At 38.6% G+C, this 26963-nt stretch overlaps 1 protein-coding gene across 1 annotated transcript in view; it reads right to left on the bottom strand.

The window, feature by feature from the left end:
- Nucleotides 1–9350: 9350 nt before the first annotated feature.
- LOC144791877 (gastrokine-3-like) overlaps nucleotides 9351–26963 on the bottom strand; it is a 30709-nt gene continuing 13096 nt past the window's right edge. Inside the window, exons 4-6 of the mRNA XM_078666662.1 lie at nucleotides 24876–24977; nucleotides 18922–19048; nucleotides 9351–9558 (exon numbers count right to left, since the gene is read on the bottom strand). Of these exons, the coding sequence (XP_078522788.1) occupies nucleotides 9479–9558; nucleotides 18922–19048; nucleotides 24876–24977 (309 nt within the window). The 3' untranslated portion in view covers nucleotides 9351–9478. The remainder of the gene's footprint in view (nucleotides 9559–18921; nucleotides 19049–24875; nucleotides 24978–26963) is intronic.

Here is a 26963-nt window from a genome sequence, read left to right as displayed (position 1 = left end):
TAGATTTCAGTGGTGCGATTGAGACTGGTAATTTCTGGCTGCCTTGAGACCGCCTGAACAGGATTTCTCAAATACAATAGGAAGGGGTTTCACATTGAGTCCTATCTGATAAAAACAGAATAGGACGGACCTTCCTTTTTGAACTACTTGACACACCCTTAAAAAGGAGGATTACATTGGGAACCCTCTCACAAATGCAATAGAAAGAGCTTTAGTGCATTGGCACATTTTATGTCTTGAGTGATGTAAATGGTGTCTATGAAGTGCAACAGGCGAGGTTTTACATTGTGAACTCTACGACGAAGGCAATAGCAATGGGTTTTACATTGAGAGCCCTGTGTCAAATACAATAGGATGGGATTTGTCATTATGAATACCACTAAAAAACTCAATCACACAAGAGAAAGGGGCAGGGAGCTATTAAAAGGTCCAGTACCTGTGCTCCCAAGAAGGAATATTAGTGCACAAGGAAGGTAACTGTTCCTGAGAAAGAGATGTCTGGTTGGACCATAGTGGGAGTTAGGAAATCTTCCTTATTGGAAGGTAGCACCCTCACACATCATCAAGCTTAGCTCCTCATGGGGCCAATGCTGCAATGCCCGACGGGCCTCACAAGAGGGCTCTTTTTTGGAGATCTTTTATATATAGCTGTGATGATGAGTGCAGGTGTGTGGGGAGGATGAAGTGGTGAAATAAAGTGACCTAGAATTACCTAAGGGGTACCAGAAGATATTTTAATCAGGGATCCCCTTGACAGGATTAAAGTTGTGTGTAATATCAGCTGTGGGTACGGAGCCTGACAAATCTCTTAATGGGAAGGAGGTTTACATTGAGAGCTCTCCGACAAAGGCAAATGTAAGGCAATTAGTATTTAGGTACCTTTTTCCAGACACACTAACTGCATGGTGTCTATAGAGGAAGACTTTATACTCATGTCAATATATATTAGAGGTCTACCTAAAATGTCTGACAGATCGTATTAGGCAAAGACCAAATAGGCATGTTTATGTTGATGCTAAAGCCAACAGGCTTACTTTATGGATTTCTAGCTGTGGTGATAAAACCAATTGGCTTCTAACTTTACATTGTGACAAATCAAATAGACCATAAACATGTTGGTGTTGCATTTTAGGAGCATGGGTGGTTTTAAGGTTAGAGTCAGTGGGTACATAAATTGTTTTCTTGGTACCACACCAATAACAGGAATAGGGTGAATGTATTGGGTTATTTGTCCCTGTGATGTTTTTTGCAGTATGTGATCTCCACCCTGAGGTTCAGTGAGACCCATTTGGGAGGGGTTTCAACTGACAAGTCCACTTGAAAAGTAAATATTTGCAATTAGTGTGGTATATTTAGCTGTATGGGTTTACAGTGTATTTCATTTTTCATTTTTAAAGAAGCCTTGGCTTAATTTAATTTATTGTTATTTTTGTAAAATGCTGAATTTTGAATCTCCAGCCCACATCACCTCCCAGAATCAGCCCTGGACTGCTTTGCCTAAGTCCCCAGATATTTAAGGACTAAAAAGGGAACTTGGTCCCCGTTGTGAGGAAATGAGGTGTAGAGGCTGCAGGGTATTAAAAGAGAATGACTCCCACAAGTGGGGCGCAGTAACTATCAACTGCACTGGGACATCCTCATCCCAGATTTCACATATGCAATAGATAGAGGTTTTGCACGGTGACTACTCTGATAACCTATAGTAGGAAGGGGTTTTACAATGTGAATTATCTGACAACTTCAATAGGAAGAAAGTTTGCATTGTGGACCCTGTAACATAAACAATAGGAATGGATATCACATTGTGAACTCCAACAAACAGCCCACAGAATCGAGTTTATAAAGTGAACTGTCTGGCAAATACATTAGGAAGGGTGTTTACATTACAAACTGTCTGTCAAATGCAGTAAGAAGGGCTTTAAGGCATACGACCCTTTTCTTGGTCTGGTTCTGGTAAATGCTTCATATCTCGAGTGGGAGATTCTATGTTCGTTTCAATGCACACTTAGAGTCTTCCTAAGATGTTCACATGTCTTCCCTGGGCAGGATTTACACAGTCATGTGCATTTATTTTCACATCAAAAGTCAGCACGACTGCTTTATTAAATGTGGATACAAAGGGCCTCTCATTTTACATTCTGAAAATGCCTGACAAAGCCTGTAGATTTTACCTTTTTAGTTTGTGAAAAGCGTAATATTTTCCACAGGCCTTTATAGGAGAATTGCCTATTTTTAGGATTAAAGCCTTTATCATGGGACCGTACAGTTAAGAGGAACAGACTACAAGTGCAGGGTTAGTCCCTCTGTGATATTTCTTTAGGGTCTGTGATTTGTAACTTGGTTAATCTGTGAACCCGCAAAAGGAGAGTTCCAATTTGTAGTTCCACCTAAAATATTGTGAATATATGTATCTTCAAGTACAGTAATTGTGTTTGCAATCAAATACTTTAGGTTTTTAAAGAAAAATCATTGGTTGCACATTGATTTGTGTGTTTTATTTTTGTGTGCTGCTCAATTCCGAGCCCGCAGCACCTCCGACACTCAGCCTTAGACTGCTCTGCAACTCTACACATGATTCAGTGTTTTCATTGTGAACTCTTTGATATATGTACCAGGAAGGCCTTTTTACACAGGCAGCTCTCTGAGAAATGGCACCTATTTGTTAAACATTGTAGGGAGGAGCTATACATTATTTAACACCAAGAGACCTCCAGACACAGATCCCTAGATAATGTGGTGCTAAAGAGGTATTGTTTTCTTTGCGTACATTTGTAATTTTTATGTTTAATAGTTGGTTGTATGTGAATTAAAGCACTTTTTATTTTCAAAAGTAAAAATCTCTTAGTATTTGTTCTATGATGTGTATTTACCCTCTTTAGTTGCGAATTTAGTTAATTTGGCTTTAATTGTTTTTGAACTGTGTTGTTGATATTCGATTCTTCATACAACGAGGTAGTACTAATGCTGACTGTCCCCTTAAACTTCAGGAATATCTTGCTTCTGGTGGGTGTTTGATGTGCAATAAACTTTTCGAGTTGAATGTTAATATAGCTGAGGTCATGGGGTTAGAGAACCATCCTTAGACCTGAATATCCATTTGGTAGTCAGTGAATCTTGGTCCATCCCCACCTCTTGCATATATCTCCATTAAGGTTGGTGTTACTGTCAATTCTGATCTTACCTTTTGCCAGAATGTAAACAAGATTGATTGTGCATTACTCTGCTTTCCAAGGCTTAAGGAAAATGCTTCCTTGCCTCTGAGGTCAAGGGCGAAGATTGATAATTGAGGCAAGGGTCTCATCCACGTTGTATTATAGAATTTCAGTCTTGCTTGGCTTATCTAAATATCTTATCCGTCTCCTGCAGCTTGCGTGATAGGTAGCTATTGAATGTTACTTAATTTATCTCCGCATACTTCTCCTAAATCCCAGGTGAATTTCCTCCTCAAGTGACCAGTTGTTTTAGACACTGTCCCCTGTGCAAAAGGCTATCTCATGTCCTGAGTGGTAAAACACCTTCACTCCGCATTTTTTACTCCGCATACCTTTACTCCGCATACCATCATAACGCAGGTACTGTTACTCCGCAAAATATTACAGCGCATGCCATTATGTCTTATATGCTTTTACCACGCATGCTTTTACAACGAAATTCGTTGTAAAAGCATGAATGGTAAAAGCATTTGTTTTTTATATTTAAGTGTAAGGTAAGTATATGGTTTTAGTTTGGGGGTGTTGGAGTATATGTTTTAGGGGTTCAGGGGTATTTTAAGGGTGGGTTTGGGTTATGGGGTACAGGGGTATTTAAGGGTTAAGAGATAGGTTTGGGTATTGTGGTATAGGGGTATTTCTAGGGTTCTGGGGTATTTTTGGGTTTTGGGGTACAGGGGTATTCAAGGGTTAAGGGATAGGTTTGGGTATTGGGGTACAGGGGTATTTTAGGGTTCAGGGGTATTTTTGGGTTTTGGGGTACCTGGGTATTTTTAGGGTTTAGTGGTAAGTTTTGGTTTTGGGGTACAGGGGTATTTTTAGGGTTTAGGGATAGGTTTGGGTTTTGGGGTACAGGGTATATTTATAAGGTTAAGATTGGTTAGTTTTTAAGGGTGTTGGGGTATTTTAAGAGTAAGGGTGGGCTAGGATTTTGGGGTGCTGGGGTATTTTAAGGGAGCAGGGTGGTATTAGTTTTAAGGGTGAAAAGAGTATTTTTTTTAATTTTATATATATGTATATATTTCTTTTTTTAATTATTTAAAAAAAGATATAAATGTTAAATACATATATATATATATATATACACATATATATATATATATATATATATATACATATGCATTAATTGGTATATATATATATATATTCACTGAAAAAACCATAGGTTTCAGGAGTTATATAGTTAGGAATTCGTTTTTAAAAAACCTTTGAAATTCACTCAAAAAACTATAAGTTTTAGTGGTGTTATAGTTAGCTGGACATTTTACTCAGATGCCACATATTAGATCATTCATGACATGGTCAGTGACATCACTGATGACATCTCAAATGACATCACTGATGACATCACTGATGACATCATCCAGTGAATGTGGTTTGCTTCGTTATTTAAATATGCATTATATATATAATATATAGCAATTTACATTGAAGAATGAGTGGATATATATAAATAAATATTTGGATGGAGGATTTAGTAGCAGTGTAATTGACTGTTTACTTGACCAATTTATAATGTCTCACTAAATATAGTGGATAGTGACTAAACTGTGTGAATATCTGTATCACTTTGTCAGTTGTTGTGTAAACTGATTCTACAGTTGGTTACTAGCTATGTGAAAGTCTATATTAGTTATTGATTAGTTAACTGAGTATTTGTATGGGAGTGTGAAAGTGTGTGTGGTTCAGTGGGGGGTGTGTGACTGTCCAAAGATGTGTGAATAGTTGATTCAGTAGATATATGAAGTTAAAACTACATGTTCCAACAGTTTGGGTGAGGGAATCTCTTTATGGGTGTGGTGATGAGCAAATATATTTCTCAAAGGTACAGGTCCAACAAACTAGAAAAATAAAATGCAGTGTATGTGTCAGTTGTTGTATATAAATAAGTATACATAAGACACAATGATTGTGTGAGTGACTGTATGGATAACTGTATACTTGTAATAATGATTTTATAATTCACTAAGTATGACTTACTATCTAAATGAATAGAAGAAGTGGTGTTTGTATAAGTGTTTTGCTAAGTAAATATGTAAGTATGATCCATTGTTTGCATAAGTGAGTAGGATGACTTCATATGTGAATAGGATGCATGCTGTTGTTTAATGTCGATATTGATGTATAAGTATTTTTGATAGTGTTCTATTGTTCATTGACAGCATGTATGAGTGAATCCATAGGTAAGTGATTAGATGTGTGTATACATCTATGAATCACTGAGTGGATTTTTAGATACTTGTATTGCTGTGACAATGGATTTAAATATGATACTCTGTATTTTACAAACAGTGATGAAAGATTGTAATAGTATATGAAAAGGTGTATGTGATTGTCACGTGGATGATGTCATCAGTGATGTCATCAGTGATGTCATCACTGTATGGCACAGTGATGTCATCAGTGTGCCATACTTTTGTCATAAGTAAGACTGTTAGCGTTCTAGTTGTTCTTTAGAACACTCTGGGACATTCTGTCATTGGGCTATAGTTGGGCTACATCTGGCTGATATTTGGGCTACATTTGGGCTCTTTTGTCTCTGGTGGCCATCTTGGGAGACTGCATATCAGAATTTTTTTAATGAAATATAAGAGGATTTGAGAAGTCACTCAAAATGTGCCCTAATTTTTCTTTCTTCAGCACTAATCATAATTTCTATGGCAAAATGAACCCCTAATTTTGTTCCTTTGCAAATTAAATGTTTTAAGTGTTAACACTTTATTCCAATCAAGATGACTTCAGGTGTGCCATACTTTTGTAATAAGTAAGACTGTTAGCGCTCTAGTTGTTCTTTAGAACACTCTGGGACATTCTGTCATTGGGCTATAGTTGGGCTACATCTGGCTGATATTTGGGCTACATTTGTTTTTTTTGTCTCTGGTGGCCATCTTTGGGCTACATTGGGCTACATTGGGCTACATTTGGGCTCTAACATATATATAGCCCAATGTAGCCCAATATATATTTTTTCAAAGTTAATTTTCGTAAAAACCACTAGAGCACATATCTTGAGACATAGCAAAGGCACTTCGGGCTACCAGTCCCTACAATTTTGCCAAGTTTGGTGGAAAACCATTCAGCCGTTCGGGCTAAAAGTGAGTCCAACCGCCCTATGGAAATTAACATGGGGAAAACACGTTTTAGGACCCCCCTTTTATCTCGGCCCCCGCTTGACTAATCCCCCCCAAACTTTCAGGGAAGGAGCGGAGCGCCGCGTGGCAAAGGTAAGGAAAATTTCAGGAAGATTCCTCAACCGGCGCCAAAGTTATTCCCAATAGAATGTTGCGATTTCCCTATGGAAAACAATCCTAACTATATATACCTACTGGCTATCGCCAGTAGGTAATATATATTTACATGTTTATAGATATATATATATATGTAAACATATATATATATATGTATATATAAGTAAATTTTCTACGTTTACCGCGCATATAACTTCACCACACATGCCTTTGCGTTGTAAAGGAATGCGTTGTAAAGTTATATGCGGGGTTAAATGTTGTGGAGTGATTGTACTGCGGAGTAATTGCTCCGCGTTGTAATTAATGCGGAGTCATGGTATGCGGGATTTTTTAATGTGGGATTTCGTCACATATTCGTCCTGAGTATCTCTCCTCTCTGCTTCAGCACTGCATGCCCTCTGACATGTTTGGTTCCTCTTCTCGTGTACTCTTGGTTGTGCCCATGCTCCATCGCACCAGAGCAGGCAGACAGTCTTTATTGGTTCTGGATCCTATTCCCAGTGCACCAGAGGTAAAAGAGTGCAGGGTGAGTGGTGTGCCAGTATATGAAAACCAGACCAATTGGCAATTCGAATGCTTGTGTTGCTGCTTAATATACATTTAGAGCTCATTGAGACCTGTTCCATTGTCTTTGTTTTATTAGGCAGATCAAACAGGCTGACAATCTATTTTTGTGCAAAGAAAAAATGCTTCTTTACTTCCAGAGTTGCCTCTTGCAAAATACTAGAAAGATCTTTTGGAAAAAAAGTATTTCCAATTTTTTTATTAAAGTTTAAAAAGGACAAGAACCTTTCACCCATGCTAGGTGGCGTGTTTCATCACAGAGGTGCTTGTTGCACATTTCCTTCCTCTTTTATAACTCCCAGTGCTGTACAAAAACAGTACTCAACCTGAAGGAAGCCCTGTCCTATGATGACCGTTTTATGGGTGCTTTAATTACAATTACACAAATAGTCGAAGGGGTCCCTGTAGGGTTATGGCCCTTATTCTGCTGTCTTTAGCAATATTTTTTGGTTGCAATCTTCAGTTAACCAGGGATCCCCATTTTCATATGTACTGTTGGCCCGATTATGAGTTCAGCAGATGAGATATTTCACAAACATGACGGATATCTCGTCTGCTGTATTATGAGTTTCATAGGATATAATAGAATTGTAATTTGATGGACGGTATATCTGTTATGTTTGTGATGTAGTAACCCTGTCTGTAAAACTCATAATCAGACTATTTGAATGCTACTTTGATATGGCTCCTCAGAGTGTGAGAGGAGATAAGGTTGCAGCAGCAGAGCCCTGGGATTCTTGCAAACTAAGTGATAGACAGAGGTGGAAATGTAGTTCCATGGAAGACTAATGAACTTCCTAGGTTGCCACTAGCTATGGGAGCGAGATTGTTCCTTCAACCAGCAAACACATGAATTACATAGTGTGGTAAAAATCCTTGTTCTCTCCATGTGGGCCTGACAACGTGGCTCATTGACCCGGAGGATAAGGATAAGGATGAGTACAAGCAGGATATCTTTGCTTTTGTAAAGCAGGTGCATGAAAGAGTCAGATTTTGAGTGTGAAAAGATGCATACATATAGCGAAATATGGATATATAAACCATTCAAAAATTACAAATTTGCAGATTTCTAAAATACTAAGGGTATGGTTAGTATTGTTGGTCTATATAAACGTGATTTATTAATCTATTCAATGGAAGTTTATGGATGATCAGACTGACCTGTGATTGACTTCCATAGACACTCCAGCTTTTTAGAGAGATCACCTGTCAAGGAATCTGTTGACTCGCGATAAACTAGATCACCACTTCTTATGAGGAACTATTCAAGGTTTGCACTGACACACGAGCTCATTTGCACATGCACGGACTACAAAGGGCTCTGTTTGAATTTAAAAGTTGTAGGCTCCATTTGGATGTAGCATTTGGAATTAGCCAGTTCCTACCATTCAAAATATACTACCGTCCTGCCATTACAGACTGGAATCTTGTGAATTTCTTTGTCTCCTCCTGTAAATATTTTGTAAAAAAATAAGTAGAGGGTACCAAAGTTTTTCTCAGGAACTCACCATAAGCTCTTCTGAATCCCAAGATTACCGAATACCAAGGTTGCCGGGTCTTGATTCTATCTCATGCTTCTTTCTTGCATCATGCTAAACTTACTATCTTATTATCTAAGTCTTGCAAGTTATTTTTCACCTGTGCTTTCCTCTTTTTTTACTGTTATCTTACTGTCTTTATCTTCTTCCTTCCTTCATATTTTCTGTTCTACGCTCTTACTCTGTGTTAAAATCTGATGATATAAAATAAGTTTGAGTCCCCAAAAATGAGTGCTTGTGACCACCACCTGCAACCATGGCCACAAATGAAGCAATGACCTCCTTACATCCTCATTCCTATATAATATTGAGCTTTGTGACAGAAGCAACTGCATATTCAAAAGATGGCCACCGGAGAGTTACACTAATGTTAATGGGACAATTCCTAATCCTTCGTTTGTGAAAACATTGGGGATGATTAGGATAATGCTTATCCTTGCCGGTGGGATTAGGAAAGGACTCTAAATTGTTTTAAAAACAGTGACAAGTCCTGACCATTTATAGACACAACTCAGTGCTTCATGCTGAAATCCTAAGAATCTGAACCATGTTTTGAGACTTAAGTGCATATACTGAATTAAACAATGTTACATAGTTAAAAATAAGTGCATATGAAAAAGTGTGGGTACCAGAGTAGCCTAAAAGCTAACTGAATTGACACGAGGACCATGGTGCTTATTCCTGTTGCTACCTCTTGTACTAGATGTTTGATTGATTACATTTGTATTTCACTTTTATAAACACTAGGCATTCATTCTTGTGAAAAGAAAATGACAACATAACATATAAAGTAGCTGTAAGTGAATTGAACTGGTTAGCTCTTAAGTTTATTAGAGTGACATTGATGAAGCTGAAGAAAAGGTGCATTTTTCATTCATCACTCGGCGCTCCTGGATCTGTAATCAGAGGTCCTGTGAAACTAACAAACTGTGATAGTCGTGCAAATGGTGAGACCCAAGATGGTTATGATGGTTTCACAGGGGGCAGCAAATGTGGTTCCTGAAAAAGAGAAAAAATACAGCACTTAAGTACAATTGTCAACCTTCTCCCTCCTTTGCTGTTTACAACAGTAATCCATAATTTCTTGGGGTTGTGCCCCATTTTGTGGACACTACGGCAGTTGCATCACAACTCTGAGGCCCTACCTGGAACCTATCATACATGCATTGAGCTGCCCTTGCCATTACCATTAACAATCTGGTCAAGTGAACAATTCTATTCCCCCTCAAACAATCTAGATGAATGTACAATAGAGACATTGGACTTCTAGCTAGATATTGCCTGGCGGACCTGGCCAAAACTCAAATGTATTTACCCACCCCCACTGTCAACGCATACATGGAAACACTTTCAGAAGCCATACAATATGTGTAATATATACTGGCTGTTGTCTAGAAGCAGCGGCAAAGACATGGCAGTACCCGCAGGTGGTTAGTTAATACATTTAAGTTGAACAGTTAACTATTTCAAAGTGTGAAGAGAATTACTGCACCATGAGATCAGTATTTCTTTAAGTAATGTTTGATCCCTTTGTGCTAGAATCAAGTTTCCATTGATGAAATGTGCAAATTCTGCAGCAGACGGTAAATGGTAAATTCCAAATTACGTGGTGGAAAACATGCAGTTGCTAAATCGCATAATTCCGGAAGCTGTGATCTTGCCTAATGCTCTATAAAAAGCTCACTAAAGCATATTAGAGTAGTAACACTATATATAACAATTAAATACATAAAGAAATTACACTGAAACAGTGGGAAGAAGGAGAACGTATGTGCACATTTGTAAGAGAATAGCATAGACCATTTCATGAAGATGGGATAGGTCCAAGTTCAGGTAAAATCTTCTACCTAAGTCAATGCTTCAAACACACCTAACTTACATGTGTCAATTGTGCACGTGCAACCACCGACCACCTTCACGTGCAATGAGGAAACTTCCTGCTTTGGAGCGGAGCTTTTGCTGTCCGCTCAGCGACTGAGCGAAGCAGGACCCCAGGGCATATGGTGAATAAGAGTTCATTTATATACAAACAGTGCAACTGTTTTGTACAATGCTGCATTTCCTTTAAAGACAGCAGGTCAAGGGAGAGAATAACTTACAACAAATATAACACACATTAATCGGCGACTTGGAACATATTCTTAAACCATTGTTCAAACACTGCAAGAACATCAAGGACACTGTCTGGACATGGGTATTGAATTCACCGAAAGTTCTTTGTTGTTTTTATTATTTTCAAGTGCATCTCTATATCACTTCATATTCCTCATCATCTGTGCCATTAAATATCGTGAGATTTGAAACAGTATGAAATGTTTCACACCTGACAACAAGACCTCCCTCTGTCTCTACTTGCTTGTGTTTAAGCTGGAATTCTAACTGAAAATTACACACCATCTTTGTTCTTGTCATCAAATGCTTCTGAACTTATCATGGAGACAGTTCACTATGAAGTAGCAAACCAAGGTGTGTGAAGTCATAATCAATTCCTTTAATTTATCATTTTCAAAGCAACACTCCTACTACAATAATAACAAAAGTCTGTGTAATACCGCCTTTTCATTAAGTACTGGCAACATGTTTCGGCACCTTTCAACAACTCACGTGGAAAATTAATCAGAACATAAGATTGAGCTACTTACCCCAAAAAAGTTAATAGGCTAGCAATGGGTGTTTTCTAGCATTACAACATGTATATGGAGAGGTGCAAAGCGCAATATGCTATTTATTACCAATGTTAAGTGTGGAGAGGGGCTATGACTCATGTGAGGAGAAGGCTTGTGTGAGTCATGATGCCTTTCCCCTCTTTTAACAGAGGTAATAAGTAGAATATTATACTCCTGCATATATGGTTTATGCCACAGAATATTTTTCATGCATATTTGTTTTAAAAAAAAGGTGCTTATCCAATACTTTGAAAAAAGAGGCTACACTTCTACAATCAACTAAAACAAAATAGAAGAGGCCTCTGGACTATTACGATACTTCCAGTCTTTATCTGGGTATCATGTCAATACATCTAATTTAATGCAGTGGATTAACTCACTTGTGATTGAATTGCTTAGACAGTGAAATATTTGCGGTTACTATTGGAAGTGAATGTTAACTTGAAAGGGTTTTACAAGATGCTAAGGCCCTATTTAAAGATGGGATAGGCTTCCCTTGACCTTGATTGGCCTGAATGTATTGATAACTCACGGGATATTGCCTACATGGCCCAAAGGCGTTTAAAAAAAGAATGTCTCACTATGTGGGGAAGGAGAAGAGAATCTCAAGAGCTCAATAAGGAGAGAGCAGCTGCCTATCATTTGTTTCTCACCACAGACCGTATGAGGCCCTACCTCTATTCTTTATCCTATCATCATCAAATAATTTACTTGCTATGTTTTAGATTTATTATAGCTCTTCTTCTGGTCTCTCATCCAAGGGGCCTCCTATAGTGAAACAGGTATTGAGCTATGTCTCTGTGATTCCGTTCACATCAATCCATGTTATATTGTTTCATTTTTTGGAAACTATATACCATGCCAAAAAACAGTTTTTAATTCCATTGCTCAAGTTTTTACACATCAGGAAGGTGCAGATCAGCTTACTTTGTTTAAAAATGTTTCAAACGAAATATGTCTTTACATAAATTTATATCAGCTGCAGTAATACTGAGGATTATGCCAGGGACTGGGGGTGAGTGTTTGCGTTGTTCAACCCTCCGTCCATCATCCCCTTTGGTTTTGCTTTGTTTGCCCTAAGTTGGTAATGTATGTCCAGACGTTGGTCCCTTGCTCACTTTGCCACTGGATTCAAGCTAACCTGGCTGATGACGGCTGATTAGCCAGAAACCGGTCCCAGAATGCTTGTTTCCGGTCCAGGAAAGACATGGCTTGACAGTTCTGTCTGGACTGTTCCCATGAGGCACAGGGTCAGACTGATTTGCATATGGCCATGTCTGAACTGGGGTGGTGGAGTGAGCTAAAAAATGATGATGGATTAAACCCAGATCAGTTGATTGGGGGTGAGTACTTGCATTGTTCAACACTCCGTCAATCATCCCCTTTGGTTTTGATTATGGTGGGGCTGTAACGTTTTAATAGTGATCTATTATTACATTTTTTTAGCCGTTCCGGTGTGTTACTGAGCATGGAACATGGGTCTGGCCCATTTTCTGCCTAGTGTTCATATTATTCCCCCTGCTCTTTTATACACAAATCACTTTTTGAATCCAATTCTTGTAGTAGAGCATAATTCTGTTGCTGGTAAACAAACTGTTTATTGTACATGTCACTTTATGCATTTTCTTATGTACCTGTTTTAAGCTTTATTTGCTATGATACAATGACTGTCTATTGATGTTTTTTCTGCTGCGCACTCTTTTATGATTTGAATAAAGATAATTGAATTGAGCTCATTGAAAGGTGCTTATCCAATACCATGACAAAAGAGGCTAACTTTGTGCAATAAAATAAAACCACACACAAGAGGCCTCATACCTATTAGTAGAGCTTGGGTCTTTATCTGTGTACCATGTCAATAAATCTAATTGTGATTTAATGCATTTGAATAACTCACTTGTAACTGAATTGCTTAGACTGTGAAATACTTCGTATTGCTATTGACAGCGAATGCTAACTTGATAGGGTTTTACAAGATGCTAAGGTGACATAGACTTCACTTGACTCTGATTGACTGCCTAAATCCAATAAACGATGCAATTCTGCTGAAATTCAGCTTTTTAAAGGACCACCCTATCTATCTCAATCCCAGTTTTTTCAGTAAAGCTCAGTTTGACGTTTCACATCTTATTTGTGCCTTCAATCCTTAACAATGAGCCTTGAAAAATCTCCCAGAACTTTGCTGAATGGTGGATGAGCTCTGTTCGACATAAAACTATAATATTGGCCAGCACTGCTGAAGAAGATGTGATTTTTATTTGCAGCTGAGTAAGTACAGAATTTCCCATAAGCTTCCAACAGAGTAATAACTATGCTATTTCTTCCAACTGGTTTCACCTATTGATTTTCTGATGCAGTGGTTAGTCAGACTAATAAAAGCATTGAAGAACTGCAACTGGTAGGGGTGACCTCTAATGGTTGAAATAGCTCCAATTAAAAAAGGTGAAAAAACTGCTGGCCAAATAGGGTGGGAAGGAAATGATTAAAAGAGTAGGAGGAAGCTCTAAACAGGCTGGAGTTAAAAGGAGATTTCTGTCAGGGACCTGCAGTATAGTCGCCATACTGCTGATGAGGCGGTTTGGAATATATGGATACATGGGGGAGGGAAGGGAGGGTTGGGAAAATAAGTCCTCTCCTTAGAGGATGAGTATATATTGCAGGTTTTGTATTGCATAAATGACTTAATGCCAATAATATAAAAATACTTAATTTTTCCGTTTTCCCGTTTTTCCTCAACTATATTTTTCCCAATGCAGGCTAACAAGGATTGTGGGTGTCACAAAAAGCTATTGCAGATGTAAAACCACATGGGCCCATTTAAATCATAAGTTGATGATTTGTAAGTCTCTTTGAACCTTCTAGTGCAAGGTGATCAAAGCATTGGAATGTCTCCTAGGTAGGAGAATAGAGATAAGTAAATGAGTTTTTATTTTTGGAATTGAGGACGCATGTCAATGGATGCAGAGGTTACTTTAATATTTTACTGTTTGCTCATAGATAGAATGCAGATGAAGAGAAATTCGATCTCCAGCACAGTATCATTCTTTATTTTGTGAAAATAGGTGTTTTAAAACAGGACATCTTGATATTGAAGCAAGGGATGAGTCTGAAGGTTTTATAGAGGAAAGAGACTTTTGTTTTTGGGAAAAATTTAGCAGGAACTTTCAGGGGTTTACTAGGCTTTAGAAAATAGTAGCCAATTACATATCAGAGTTTAGATAGGAAGATCATTTTTGTTTACTAATAACTTTGGCATCATTTGCCAAATATTTACACTGATAAGAGTGAAACATCACCAGGGGTTGAGAAAAGGGGGGCTCCCACAACATGTTTCACCATGTTAATTCTCTATTTTTTTTAATTTTATGTTTCAGCTTAAACGAAGAGCTTGTCCGGATATTTCTATAAAATAGCAGAATACATATATGAAAATAAGCAAGTTGGAATTACAAAGAAGTAAGATAAAGTATTCAATTTATCGAACAGTCTTTCATTAAACATAATATCTTAATAACGCCTACATAAAATATGCTTAAATTATAAAAATAAATACAATTCTTTTCATCAGTACATTTTCAACAGTGCATCTGATCCTAAATATATCTCTAGAAATTGCGGATGTGCGTAAGTGCAAATATTGGCTATGTTAAAGATAAAGTGCAAAGATCAGGAATTTAGCAGCTAACATTTAGTTCTCAATCTCTGTCATAAAATGCCAAGAGCTGTAAATCTTTTCAAAACCCGACCCAGCTAGTTTATGCATTCTCAAACATTTTAGTTAGGATTATTTTATTATACCATTCACGATAAGTAAGCACTTTATTAGGTCTCTGGTTCTGGAGGATCAAAGAACGCGCAACTAAGACGTAATAGTTATAAATACATCAGCGTCTTTACTCAGAGGTCGACATTGCCTTTTAGTACTTAACTCAAACAATGCCACACATACATCAGGATCTATCTCTAAATGTAGCCCCCTTCTTAAGGCATCGAATACTTGTTCCCAAAATAACAATATCCCAGGGTAGGTGAAAAAGATATGAAGCCCATCTCCGCTCCTAAACGGCTTACATCGGAAACCTCTGGATACATCTTTGAGAGGGCTCAAGGGCTATAGTATGCCATCCACGGAGCTAAAAAAGTCATTATTTTGTAGTTTGCAGCTCTTAAAGCTGAGTTTCCCTAGTTTTGAGATCATCTGCCATTTCGCTTCTGAAAAGTACACTGAGTTGTCAAAGAAATCTTCTCTAAAAAGTTATTTATGAAAAGACATTCCGTTTGGCTCCTTGATAGCCTATACCAATTTCAAATCCCCTTCATTCTTGTTTTAAAAAGAGCCATCGTTGTTGGTAAAGAGATGGAGCTTGTTAGTACATTTAATTTTTTCATAAAGTGCACGACCTGCTGATATCCAAAATAAAATAACTTTAAACGATTGCCACTTCTTCCTTGGATATTCTGCCAGGAGGTAATACCGCTTCCTATCAGAAAATGTCCTAATTCTTTAAATCCGTTTATATACCAATATCCTTAAATGACTTTTAGGGATTTGCAACCCCAAGACCTGGCATTCATCTAAATGCAGATACCTATAGCCTGAAAATTATCCCATTGCGGCATAAAATATTTGCAGTTGGGTAGAGTATTCCTGAAGAATCTTGTATCTTGGTTTTTTGGGAGCTTTGCAGTCTTTAAGGAATCAGGCAGCTGAGAAACCTCCTCCTTCACCATCTTTTCCGAATAGAAATTATCCTGTGTTTCTACAGCATCCAAAATCTGCACTGTTCTTTCCAAAATGACAGCTTCATAATAAGAATACATGTTGGGTAAAGACAATCCACCCTTACTTATATACAAATGAAGTATTGGGAATTTGAATCTAGGAGCTTTTTTATTCCAAATAAAGCACCTACAAAGTTTGTCCAATTCCTTAAAATATGCCCATTGATTTTGATTGGGATATTTGAAAAAAGAATAATCAACAAAGGTAGGATAAACATCTTAATTAACGCTACGCATCCTATCAATGTAAGGGGGAGAAATGTCCTTCCATCCAATAATTCCTTCATTTTTGGTTAATAATTCATACTATAAAGTTCTTTGTATAGGTTAGTTACTCTAACCTCTAGATAACAAATTGGTTGGTTGTTAGATGCCTGTTCCTGAAGATTTATAGGGAATATACTAGGCAAGGCATTAAATGCAAGCATTTCTGTTTTGTTATGGTTGATTTTATATCCCTATTGCTTGAAAACGATTGAATTTTGCCATTAATTCTTCAATATGATGTCTCTCTGGCTTGAGATAAAGCACTATATTGTCCGCAAAGAACTTTAATTTAGACATTCCCAAAATTGGTGGTTCCACACCTGTTAGCCCTAATACTAATATTTAACAGTTCAATAAAAAAGGTAAACAACACTGGTGAAAGGGGGCATTCCCGTCTTTTCCCTCTTTTTATTTTAACAAAGCCTGCTAAGTTTGAGTTTACAAGGACATATGCCTGTGTGAGGGGAAACCAAACTTCTTAAGGGCAAAAAAGGGCATCCCAATTGACTAGGGCAAATGCCTTTTCAGCGTCTAGCATCATTATGACTGCAGAGTCTGATTAATATTGAAATAAGTAAGTGCTTGTATTAAAAAGGTTTTATTCAATGACATAATTCTATTGACAATAAATCCTGTCTGGTCCATATGGATTAAATACTGAGCTGTGGACTACACACGACCAGCTCAAATTTTCATTAAGATTTTATAGTCCACGTTAAATAAACTTATCAGTCTGTATGCATTGACATCTCTCGGGTTCTTTCCTTTCTTGACAAAGCAAACTATGGTTTACTCTTTAAAATCAGATGGAATGTCTCCCCCTTTTTTTATTGCGTTAGAAAGCTCAACCAGAAAGGGTGTTAACTCCATAATAAAGATTTTATAAAATTCTATTGGATAACCATCATTGCCGGAAGCCTTGGCACTTGCCATTGTAGAGAGGGCAAGTTTAATTTCTGCTTCTGTTATATCTGTATGTAGTTGTTAGTTGTGGGAGATTTAACGGATGAAAATAAGGGGATATAGACTCCTTTGAGACTGTATGTTGTGCCACATATGAATCGTTATAATGCTGTGAGAAGATTTTAGCTATCCTATCCTTCTCCAAGACCACAGAACCTGTCTGTGGTTCCACAAATTCCCTAATTGTTGTGGTTTCCTGTTTAGTTCTAGTTGTATGAGCAGGAACCTTCCCTATCAACTGGCTTTTCTTGTATACTCGGTGCTGATAATACCATGAACTTTGGAATATTCCCTATTTTAATTCTCGTAGGAACTTTTGGGTAGCAATTAAAAAAAAACTGCTCAACTGAATTACACCAAATTTGGCAGAGAGTGAAAAGTGTGCTGATTGTTATTTGGTGTAAATCCATTCAACCATTTTTTAGTCGCACAAACTTTAAAAACAGTATTCTGATTTGTTGAGATTGCTTTGGTTCTTCCTGTCAGACCGTTCTGTCCCATATGATCAGTACCGGTTCTCAGGACTGAGCTATATGATTAGCTTGCTGCAACATGAAGAGAAATATTGAAGCCACCAATTCAGGAGTCTGGCACTGTGACACTATGTCCTGTGTTTGCAAACAAATTGACATACAAACAGCAAAGTAAGGACCCCCTGGCCATTGTAGGGGATCCCAGATGGATCCCACAAGGGGCAAAAGAAAAAGAATAAACTTTCATGCCGCCGGTCGAGCGGGACACATTGTGCTCCCCCACCCCGTGTATTACTGTGGGACACCCACAGAAGCTGTGACACCACAAGACCATGCACATTTCCACAAGTAAAGCTTGTGTGGTCTCAAAGTATCACTGTCGGCTCTTCAGCTCTGGTGCAGTGAAGAGCAACGGAACAGCCCAAAAAATTAAAAAAACACAAAAGAACAAGTTAGACGGAGGTACAAAGGCAGTTGGCCTCCCATGGAAGGATCGGCTGCTCATCAGGTGTTGAGCACAGGGTCTGCTCAGAAAGATCTGTGAAGTTATCAATGATGTCATGTAACATGTCAGGAGTGATGTAATATGTGAGGTCATAAGGAGTGCAAGATGGGGCACACATTATAATTTGCTCAGTAAACAATAACAAGAGAATTTCAATGTTTTAATTTGTTTGTTTTTAAATGTAAGTTTTTATATTATTACAACACTTAACTATAACTTCAATGTTTTTTTTTCATTGAATTTCTAGTTTTTTTTTCTAAAAGAAGTAAAAAGTCTTATTACCTTACATAACTATAACATTTTCACTATAACCATAGTGACTAACTATAACTATATCACTTTAAAATTAGTGTTATTTTAGTGAATCATATATATTTTTAAAGAAAAGTGAAATGTTATTTTCATACCTTTGTTTTTTTACTAGAACAGGGCCGATATATTCTGATCTACTCATGCATACTATTGCTAGGAAATATGCTGGCATGATAATGTTCCATATATTAATGTAAAAAAGATATAAGTAATTTCAAATAAGAATTTCTAATCAAATGTGGGCTGAGCACAAAGGTCCCAATAAACAATTGTACATTCCTTTACTAATTCTTCTGCTGTGATCATCAGTAAAAACCCCTGACAAAGGGCTAAATGTGTGCACATTGAGCCTGCTTCTTTCCTTCTACAGCATTTAATAGTTAAATCCACTCACTTTCTGTTTCTTCTGCATAGTAGCTAGGGACACCGGCACATAACTGCTCTACTTGTCTCCCAAACAATGCAGCATTTTTTATTGGTGTATTCATAAGGGAGTAGGACAACTGTGGCCTGGGAGGATTCTGCAAATAAATGAACAATTATAGCAATCAATCAATCAATAGCTTTATTTCGATAGCTTGTATCATGAAAGCATTGTTTGACATTTGAACAATTATAGCATTTAATCCATGTTAATAAAGCAAGAACCTCCCTCCCCAATTTTCCACATTCACTAAATCAGGCAAGTGCCATTCTAATCATTTTGAGGGCACTGCAATCAAGTCTGGTCAGTAAATGCATCTGCAGTAGAGATCAGCTAATAGGTTGACAAAATGAGTCCCACTGATAATGGTAATACTTCCCCAGCTATTTATGAGCTATGAAGCCACAGGCCCTAGGTAGCAATCACGTTATGAAAGTGTGCAGAAATGTAAATAGATTTGGATAAAACATATCATGGTTGGATGCATTAGGCACCATGTGACCTGCAAAAGACTGAATGCAATGATTGAACGGATCAGGCCACTCATCAGTCCTTCTAAGGGATCTCGGCAGAATTGCCTCACAATATGCAGATACCAGCGATGGTCTGCGACCCATGTTGGGCCTTGCCTATCATATCCCATTATCTTTCACTTTCAGAAAATAACTCAAAATTCTCTTGTCTTAAAATAACTGTCTCACGAGCCATAAAGAATATTCTTCTTGGTGTTTGTCTGTTTATCTACAATACCACTCTCCTGCCCATACCCTATCCAAGCTGTTAACTTATAAACAAAACAAAAAAGGAAGGAAGTACCATGACTTAGATTATTGGTCAGGAGGCCACTGGAGCTCATGCTACCCACTGCCGCTGCTAGGCTTGACAAATGCTAATAAGGGCGCTACCTACTAAGCATCACACTGATACATGTATGACATTTTAGACTAATACACGCCTCTCTAGCACTAAGGATGGACTAGACCCACTAGTTCAATATGGTTTTTTAGTGTATGGAACTGTGAAGCACTTTGGTGGTCTTCAAAAAACCCAGGCTGTCCCATCATATGGTGGGCTGTCATAACTAAATGCTGGTGTTAATAAATGAGTGCTGGCATACACCTGCACAAATTAAGTACTGTATTCTCCTCTGGGATAGATCAAGTCATAGGCTTAACATACTAAGGGGCCCATTAGCATGGCGGGCGGATCGCCACTGCCCGACAATTGGTGGCGATCCGCCCACCAAAACACCCCGCCGGACGGTCATTTACCCCCCAGCCACATTAGCATGGCGGGGTGTACCGCTGCGAATGGAAAGACCGTCAGCTGCTTTTTCGCCGGTAGGCAATCGTCACGATTGCCTACCGAGCAGAAAAGGCCCATAATATGGTGGCGGTGCCTTGCAGGCTCCGCCATCCATATTAAAATGTGGCATTTTCAATGCCTTTCCATGGTGGAGACTCCGCCATGGAAAGGCATGCAGATTTTGCTTCAGGGGCTCGTTGTGGGCCCTCCAGGGGGGTAGGGGACTGCACTTGGGGGGTACCTATGGTACCCGCCAACATTGGCATCCACAAGGTGGCAGGCACCACGAGGTGCCTGTCACTTTGTGCCTGCCAATGCACAACATGCATTTTCAACATTGTGGTGGGTGCTGCTTACAGCACTGCCCGCCACAATGTGGAATATGCGGGATGCGACCACCAAAGTGGTGGTGGCATCCTCATCTGTGGTGCGGGACCGCCGCACCCCTGGTGGCCGGTTCCAGCACCGCTAGTCCACTCGCCATCCTAAAGGAAGATCATGGGCTGTTGGGGTGGTGTTTCATTTAATGCTCGATGATTAGGAGTGAGGCAGGAGTGACTGTTGTATTCCTCAATATTTTGTATTTAAAATTTCCCAGCAGCTTCCATGATATTTCTGAACATGAAATGAGTAGGAACACAGCCTCCTTTCTACTCTCCAAAACTGATTTTCAAGTATTCATTGTCCAAGAAGCACTGTGGTGGCCTCATGGAAAGTTTATTTAGCATTCAGTAGAGAAGACAGGGATGTCTGAGGTTTTTAAAAACGTTGGGCCTCATTTATGAGAATTGACGCATCGCTGCGTCAAAGCAGCGTTGCATCACTTCTCAGTGTGCCCTCCTTGCGACTTGATGGATGGGTTATATTTACTGTATGACGCATCGTGTCGCAAGGAGTTACAGATACGTCAGTATTTCTGACGTATCTGTAGGTGCAAAAGTGACGCATTGCTGGAGTGTGTCACAAAAGTGATGCAAATCCAGCAATGTGTCCTTTCACATGGGGCAAGCCCCATGTGAAAGAGCCTGCTTCAGTCTTACGCCTGCTGTGAGGCAGGCGTAAGATTTTGACGCATTTGCACCCTAGAAGTGGCGCAGTAAAATCTTGTAGATTTCACTGCGTCCCTTCTACGAGGCTTACTTACGTGGGAACGCCCACCCTGCATACATTATACCTGACGCAGGTATAATGTAGCGCATGGGTTTACAAAGTGACACGTCTGCTTAGATGTGTCACTTTGTAAATAGGGCACAACAGAAGGCATTTTTTACGCCGCTGATGCGTCACAAAAAGTGACGCAACAGAAGCGCAAAACTGTCGCAAGGCCTCATAAATAGGGCCCTTTCAATGTAATACATCTCTTCAGTTTCGGAAAAATCGCCAGAGGACAAAACTGGTCTATGGTCGAAAAGAACATAGGAATCCAATCTAAATGGACATTTGCACTACGTTAAGTCTACTTTTTGGGTGCAGAGGTAGATTTTGATGTTTCTTTGAAATCAACCGAGTGTCTTTAGTAGAGTCTCCAAATTAGAAGTACCGAGGCGATCATGGTCTGCAAAAATCTTAATCCCTAAATACTGAACAGTTGACTTGACAGAATGATTCCTAAGTGAACTATCGGAGTATAAGGATCTCTGGTGGTAATGCGATAGACAGGGCGCACATCACCAAAATTTATAATTAGATCAGGTCACATTATACTGTTAACTTTGTCATAGCAGTTTGCATCTTGTATCGATATGGTGCCACTAGGAATACAAAACACCCCACCACCTGGATGTTGCAATACTCAGGTTTCTGCAATGCATTAACCATGCGAAACAATATGATTAAACGAGTATCCCGGCACTCAGTTTATCTTGTTTGAAATTTGTCATTAATCCAGACAAATAAGAAATAAATTGCAGAATTCCAAATAATACTGGCCACAAAGATAGGTTGTTCAAAAACACAATATGTATTTGTTTCCAAACAAACATGTACAAAAATTCAAAAATCTACTGTTCTACAATTTTTTATATGTACACAAAATAAGGTTAGATGAGGACAAAATAGTTCATGGTTACAGAATAAACATGATCATTAGATTGATTGTAGTGTCCTCATTGTCTTGACCCGCACACTCGACAGCCGACACGTGTTTCATCACGACTAGTGACTTCCTCAAGGCTTTTATCAAAAAAGTAGTTTGCACGTATACAAGTTCTGCAGATGTTCGTAAAGTAGTATGTTGGTCCCAGAGTTCCTCGCACTGAGAGAGATATGTTTATAAAGTTTAAAATGGTTCAGAGAAATCCATAGTGGTTTTAGTTTGTACGGATCACTGGGTCCCAACAAGACTAGTAATGTTCCTAGGACCATCCTATGGTGTATATCCAATCTTTATTACTTAAATAAAGATTGGATATACACCATAGGATTTGTCCTCATCTAACCTTATTTTGTGTACAAATAAAAAATTAGTAGAACAGTAGATTTTTTAATTTTTGTACATGTTTGTTTGGAAACAAATACATTTTGTGTTTTTGAACAACCTATCTTTGTGGCCAGTATTATTTGGAATTCTGCAATTAATTTCTTATTTGTCTGAATTAATGACAAATTTCAAACAAGACAAACTGAGTGCCGGGATACTAGTTTAATCATATCAGAGTATAATCTGACTCTTGTAGAAGTTATCCTTATAGTCTGAAGAAGCGCAAAGATCTTCTGTGGGTGCATCAAATGCAGTGATTGTAGAATATGGAGTGCTTGTGACCACCACTATGTTATCCTCATAAACACACATTTCAGCTGCTTTCTAATAGACAAAGGGGCCTTAGAATCTTAATACAGAGAAAAGTTCTATATGTAGAGTTAAGAGGGATGAAGATAAAGGTCATTTCTGTATTGTCCCCATTCTACATACAAGCCTTGGATAGAGACTAATTCAAGCACAGCACTGCATTTGACCTGGATTGAAACAATTTATTGGTGCATTTACAATTGGTCAGAAATTCATACTTTTTAAAGATTTGCTACACGAAACGTCAAAAGACTCTGGGGCATATGTATAATGAAATATCGGAGCATGGAGCTGCGCCAAATTTGGAAGCAAGGCCCTCCGAAATTTCCATAACGCAGGGATACGCCATATTTACAAAAATTAGGTGCACCACTGAGATTTACCTAGTGCTGGCACTGAAGCTAGTTGCCTAGTGGACACCTTCCTGCACATGAACAATCATTACCTGCAAGCACCCTTGCACTATAGTGCAAGGGTGCCTGTGTTGCAGGTAATGATTGTTTATGTGCAGGAAGGTGTCCTTTTCTGCACATAAACAATGAGTAATGGCAATTTATTACTGCTATGTGTGCTGCAGACTGCAGCTCATATAGAAGAAGCAAATCGCCATTATTTAATGATTGTTTATGTGCAGGAAGGGACACCTTCCTGCACATAGGCAATATTTCAAGGTGTTTTGCTCTTTCTATTTGTGCTGCAGAATGCAGCACATGTAGAAAAAGCAAAAATGAGGAGAAATAAAAGCATTTCTCCTCATTTCGCCATCCTAATGCCTGCTCTTGCATGGCATTATTCTTGCCACTGCCTTGTATTTACAGATCCTGTAAATATGGGGCAGGGTCAAAAAAGCAATGAGTGTTGAGGTGGACCTCCCACAGCAACCTCCATTGCACGCCCTGTTCATGCAGATACCTGCGTAAAAGGGTATCATATGTACAAAGAAGCATTAAGCCAAAAAACGCCACTTTGTAAATATGGAGCAGGGCATTGTGCCACCAGGCTTTCGTTAAAAGTGCCGTTCCTGTGGCGAAATGCCCTTATAAATATGCTCTTCTATCTAACTTCTTTTCAGCATCAAGGAAGATGGCCTTTAATGGAGTCATATGTAGCAGCTGCGTCAAATGGAGTCATCATTAGATTAGTATGATCAAAAGTAGATCTTCCTGCCACAGTGCCATGCTTCTCATCATACACCATATCTAATACTAATATTGTAATAATGTTAGCTAAATGCTATTGAGAAGAGAAATATGTCTGTAAGATGAGTGACATATGGTTCTTATCCTTTGTTATCTCTATATTTGTCCAAAACTAAAATTCAGCAATAACTGAATATTTAAATACGTTTAGGGTAATTCATAGTAAACCACATCTAACAAATGCTAGAACACATAATAGAGCTTAGTTGGACTAGCATAATCTCCTTCAGGTTTTTTGAGGAGGCTTGATCACATGACTTCAGTTAGCCCTTCTAGTGTTACTGGTTTAAAAAGACTGACCCGTGCTGCTTCCTCGTTATTCTATTTATTCCTTAAATGAGCTAAAGGTTCAATAGGTTCCAATTCTTCCATCATTATATAATGCTCATCCTTATAGAGTTTAGAAGAGAATCATGGGAACACGTCTTTCATTTTCATGTGGCCTTAATATTTCCACTAATTTCTTAGGGTGGAGAACCACCCAAGGCACCATTGAGAGGGTCTTACTGGCCCGCCATGTTCACTTGCTCATTGCAGTAGGGGCTATTTTATATTTTTTTGCAAGAGCTTCTTTTGGGTCCTTGTCAGCTCCTGATCCAAATGAAAAGTAGCTGATCCCCCAAGGGCCTTACCTGGGTCTCCTCTGTGAGCTGCTCCAAGGTGGGAATTACTTCCCTATTCATCATCATCACAACGCAGTTCTGATTGGACAGCAGCCGGGTTGCAACCACTCCCTATGAAATCAAATAAATGCAGATCACCGATTGACTTTCTGTGCATTGAAAGATCTCGTCGTCCAGAAATGTAAATATAAAAAAATACTTTGATAGTTTCACCTCTCCCCTGATTTCACCCTTGCCTGCTTTGCAGGTCTGGAATATACATTTTCCACCATTTGTTTGTGAATTGTGAATGTGTTTCTGCACTGGGTTCAATAAGTTAGTGGAAAGTTTCCTACACAACATGGCATTGCTCTGGTGTTGCAAAATCAACAGATGATACATTCTCGGATACTTTATACATTTCAAACAATTATATATAAAGTGATCTTGCATATTTGAACTCTTTAATTACAAAGCACATTCAGGGCCATACAGGTAGGACCAAAAATGTGTTATCATAAAATGTGTAATACATATAAGACTGAAATCCCTCTGTAACCTTTGTGTTTATTTTCCATGTTTTTCCAAGTGGGATATCACTACTTCACTTGTAATAAGAATTTTTGAATCATCACTATGATGTAATCGCATATTCCAAAGCTCTACACTAGCTTTGGCAGCTACTTACAAATGCTTAAATGCTTAATGTTCACGTGAGAAATTGCAATCTGCTTTTGGTTCGTTAATTTGACAGCGTGATTTCAATTTGTATTCTACAATAGCTGTAGGAAAGAGATACGTTTAATGAATGTAGCAAACTCTGACAAAGTGCAAGTGTTTCTTCATTGATTGACGAATGTGTGTGTGTGTATATGTGTGGTTATGTTGAAGGTTAAATAAAACAGAAAATGTGTCAGTACCTGGATACCTGGATGAATTAAAGAGTGCATGAATAGTTATTGGCTGATTGCCTGAGTGCCTGGAAGAACAGATGAGTGAATGGATAAGTGAGTGGATGAAGGGAAGTTGGCGGACGGGGCATATATAGAAGAATAAGTTGGTAAGTGCAAGGATGGATAAATGGATGAGCAAGTTGATGGACTAACTGCGGGTAGCACTTTTCAATGGCAGCAAGGTAATTAAGGGGATGGCGGTGTCCACTGTGGACATGTTTTCTGTAACCAGATCACGTCTACCTCAGAAAGAGGCTTCAGAAGAATTCACACATATAAATTACAGGTTTAGTTCCTGGCACTGTAGGACTTCAAAGGAATTAATGTGCCTGCTGGACAAATACACTTGTAACCTGTCTGTAACTAGCGTCAGTCTCAGTAACTAAGCACGGAGGTTTAGCGTGCTGCATAGATCTGTCCATCACTGCCAGATCCCAGATCTTAACACCTAGATAAGTAACCTAGACTTCCATCTTTCCGAGCTTGAGTAAATGGTCACAGAAACCATGGTTTCTCGAGTTGGAAGTTGGAACTAGGATGGTTGAAGGTATGTATCTTGTTCCCCCATTCCGCTGTCCAATATTATTTACGAAAATTGCATCAAGACAGAAAAAAGAGAGCAACTTTAACAGTTGGAATGCTTCTCATTGAGCTCTTTGCTGAGCCATCAGCAACATTTTAGGGTCAGTTTCAGAGATCTGACGGTGAATTTTCCCTTCAGCAATGAAGAGGGGTTTCCTCCTCGGCGGCAAATCTTAGCCAGACATGGGACTGAATCAGTTGCCCTAGATAGTGCGGTTGATCTGCCACCGTTCCTGATCAAATTACTTCTTCACTTTTAAAGACTGAATGGCAGAGCTGGTAGACCTTAATCAGTAGCATATCCACCATACGACACACTATTGTTTTGGCAAATAGGCTACTGGAGGCGCATACAATAAATCCACAAAGGAACAAGCTAGTCAATATGGGCTCATGTAAAGCACTGATTCGATCAGTGTGGTGCGGCGTTATGCCTTCATCAATTGACATAAATATCTGTATATTAAATTTAGTGAATGAGGGATATTCTGAAAATCTGCTTGTGAAGTGCAAAAAATATTTCCATATTTTAAAAAAAATATGTATATATGGTCCTGTTGCACAAAGTGTTCATTCAAACCCT

This window comes from Lissotriton helveticus, chromosome 11 (assembly GCF_964261635.1).
Source record: "Lissotriton helveticus chromosome 11, aLisHel1.1, whole genome shotgun sequence".
NCBI classification, from domain to species: Eukaryota; Metazoa; Chordata; class Amphibia; order Caudata; family Salamandridae; genus Lissotriton; species Lissotriton helveticus.
This window is presented reverse-complemented; position numbering and strand designations above follow the sequence as displayed.